This window comes from Micromys minutus (genome assembly GCF_963924665.1).
Source record: "Micromys minutus genome assembly, chromosome: 1".
NCBI classification, from domain to species: Eukaryota; Metazoa; Chordata; class Mammalia; order Rodentia; family Muridae; genus Micromys; species Micromys minutus.
The window spans coordinates 56,367,757-56,370,271 of NC_137969.1; the positions used below are offsets into that span (position 1 = coordinate 56,367,757).

Consider the following 2,515-nt stretch of genomic DNA (forward strand, 5'->3'; position numbering starts at 1 on the left):
ATTCCCATCGAGGGCTTTGCCATACCCTCTGCCTTATGTGAGCTCAAAGCTTCAAGTAGAGCTTCCAGCTTCTAGGGCCTTGTCCACACATTTCTGTTTCTTCTCTTACTCTCTCTGATCTTGTGAGTTTATAGTTTCTCAGATGTGGAAGTGACAGGGTCTTTGGGTCACTCTTCTTTCTACCCAATCCTGAACTTAAAGTTTATTTTCCAGGTCTTCTCAACATACTGAGATTTTTCCCCCTTTCTTGTAACATCTATTAGTAACTTTGTGCACTTAACAAGATCTGTTACAGCATCCTTCTTTTTTATACCTGTCCCACTAGACTATCACCACCATTTGTAAATCTCTCTGATTTTTGTTCAACAATGACAAATGGGATCTGAATGGATCCAGAATTTTCTTTCTTCTGCATATCAAAGTAAACTACTCAGCTCACTCACAAAACTCACTTTTTTCAGTCCATCATTTGAACAGCTACCTTTGAGCCATGTTGATGTATGGTACCAAAACCAGCTGCCTGCTGGGTCATGCTAGAATAGGCATGGTAGATAGCTGACTGGGAAAATGGATGTGGCAGAAGAGAAAGAAGGACGTGAAGTTAGACTTGTACTCAGTTTCTGGCTCTGGACAACAAACATTTTCAGTATCTTCTAATTTGCACTACTCTTAAAAGCAAAATATTTCTGTCTCCTGGGGCCCCTTTGCCTGTGTAGAAAGATTCTCTTTTTGTAGGCACCATTGCCTGTGTGGAGACATACTTTGGTTATCATCTCTAAAGACATCACAGAGCTATGCCAAAGACCTTCACAAGACCTTCAGCCACAGTGAAGCTGAAGAGGAGGCAAGTTGGGGTTATTCAGTCTTATTCAAGTATGATATATTAAGGGATAAAACAAACGATTGCTTTCAACAACAATATCTGAGGAGCTTTAGAGATAGACCAAAGACTGTTTGATTTAAATAATTGTTTAAGCCGAGCCAAAGGAATGAAACTGTCCCCACCCCTTGCTTTCTTACAAGTCCTTCATGTAACATTATTCTTCCCACTGCTTCTGCTTCTGACACAAGCTTGTGCAGGACATGTGATGCAACATTTATAGATTACGGAAGCCCACCTCTTTTAAGTAATATTCTTTAAATCTCCATTCCTGACACTCCAACTATATATGCACAGTAACAGTAATAGGCGTATATTATGGAAAATAGTGAATAAAATCTGACAAGCTATCTGGGGAATCTGAATGTATAATTGATAGGGCATAAATTAATACAATTAAGCCTTTATTGGGTGCGGTGGCTGCCAAGACTATAAGAGGAACCAAAAATGAGTCATGACTGTGGTCTCAAGGCTGATAGACATCAATATGTAATGTGGATTATCCCAAGCTATCTCACGTGGTCCTCTTATGACAGCACTGAGCTTAATTGAAATTTTTATCTTCTTGTTGCAAACAGACAGTTTTGGCCTCTTGTTTCCTTCAGAAAGAAGAGCAAACCGGGTGATTTTAAAATGAAATCAAGGTTTTCAATGAAGGGCTTAATAAAAGCATTTTCTACAGATTCTAGAAATGAGTGTTGTGTAAAGCCACTTGGTGACCTGGCTTCTACAAGTTACTCCACACTATGAGTTGTGTGAAAAGTAGGCATGTCCAAGCCAACATGAAGATGACAGAGAGCTCAGTCATCATGCCCAGGAAAATGGTGTCACTTTGTAAATTCATGACTGATGTTTTATGCACTTGCTTTGATCCTGTTTAAAACCCTTTCTCTTAAAGAGATACATTTATTTTTCTTTCATTCTCATCTGTACATTGGGTATGTTGTATTGTTTATGTGTGTTGTGTTGTGTGTGTTTGTGTATGTGTGTGTGTGTGTGCTCAAGTACATAGGTGCTATGATATTTTTGTGTGGAGATCAGAGGACAATTTGTACAAGCTTGTTTTCTTCTTCTACTTTGTGGATTCCAAGACTGAACTTGGGTTCTCTGGTTTTATGACAAGTTCCTTTACCTATTGGGTCCCCTCATCTCCCCTAAAACTATTTATTAATGATTGTGATCAAATGAATCCTTGTAGGCTCGCCTCTAGCTCCATAAATAACAAAATCAAAATAACATTCCAATCCATTCCCAGTAATCAACACAGGTGCTCACATAAAGCAGGGCTCATCCTTGCTCCCTGGTCCACTTACTTTCACACAGATTCCTGAGGTGTGTCTTGGGCTGTAATTTTATATTGAATGCCAGGAAGCTGACGTTGTAGTATTTATGCAACAACATGTTAGCTTCTAGAGATCAAAACATGGATGTTAATAATCTTCCAGAACTTCATCTTTTTATAGCATATAATGAACCGCTCACATTCTAGATCTGCCCTTGGCAGTAATAAGTTTAGCATGTGAAATGTACTCACTATGGTTTGGTGGTGGTGGTGGGCTGCATTTGTATACCGCAGCCAGAAAGGTCAGGCTGTTTTATGTACTTTGTGATAAAAGTGAGTGTTGATATCTAGGG

General features: G+C 39.2%; 1 protein-coding gene across 1 annotated transcript in view; it reads right to left on the minus strand.

Moving 5' to 3' along the window:
* Positions 1 to 2,281, minus strand: part of LOC308426390 (uncharacterized protein) — a gene marked incomplete at both ends in the record, with an annotated part of 7,257 nt that extends 4,976 nt beyond the window's left edge. The window contains one exon of the mRNA XM_080924124.1: positions 2,194 to 2,281. Coding sequence (XP_080780250.1) covers positions 2,194 to 2,281 — 88 coding nt within the window. The remainder of the gene's footprint in view (positions 1 to 2,193) is intronic.
* Between the last annotated feature and the right edge of the window lie 234 nt (positions 2,282 to 2,515).